Consider the following 432-nt stretch of genomic DNA (forward strand, 5'->3'; position numbering starts at 1 on the left):
TGGCGGGGCTGCAGGAGCGCATGCACATGGGCGCAGAGGCGATGGCGTCGCTACAGCGCGCCCTGAGGCTCTCTCAATCAACGGGCGACATGGAGGGCGTCTGCCATGCCACAATGCAACTTGGCCAGGCGTGCAAGAGCAATGGCGAAGAAGAGAAAGCGTTAGAGTACTTCCGCGCCACATTTCAGGCGGCCTGTCAGCAGCGGAACCAGGACCTTGAGGACCAGGCACGCGTCGCGCTCGGCTTTGCCCTCGGCGAGCACTACTTTACTCACGCTGGTAAGGGCCGCGGGTACGTGCCGATCGTCTGCTACGACGTGAAGGCGCAGTTAGAGTGGATGAGCAAAGGTGTACTGTAGGTCGAGGGGAGTCACTTTCTCTCTCTCTCTCTCTGTGTGTGTGTGTGTGTCGCTGGGAGAGAGAGAGAGAGAG

General features: G+C 60.4%; 1 protein-coding gene across 1 annotated transcript; it reads left to right on the forward strand.

The window, feature by feature from the left end:
• Positions 1-26: 26 nt before the first annotated feature.
• Positions 27-359, forward strand: DQ04_09011000 (putative intraflagellar transport protein IFT88; the record flags this gene model as incomplete). Its single annotated transcript, XM_009315778.1, has 1 exon — positions 27-359. One exon carries the CDS (start codon positions 27-29, stop codon positions 357-359), a length of 333 nt encoding a protein of 110 aa, XP_009314053.1.
• Positions 360-432: the final 73 nt, after the last annotated feature.

Source organism: Trypanosoma grayi, assembly GCF_000691245.1.
Source record: "Trypanosoma grayi strain ANR4 Tgr_901_V1, whole genome shotgun sequence".
Lineage (NCBI taxonomy): Eukaryota > Euglenozoa > Kinetoplastea > Trypanosomatida > Trypanosomatidae > Trypanosoma > Trypanosoma grayi.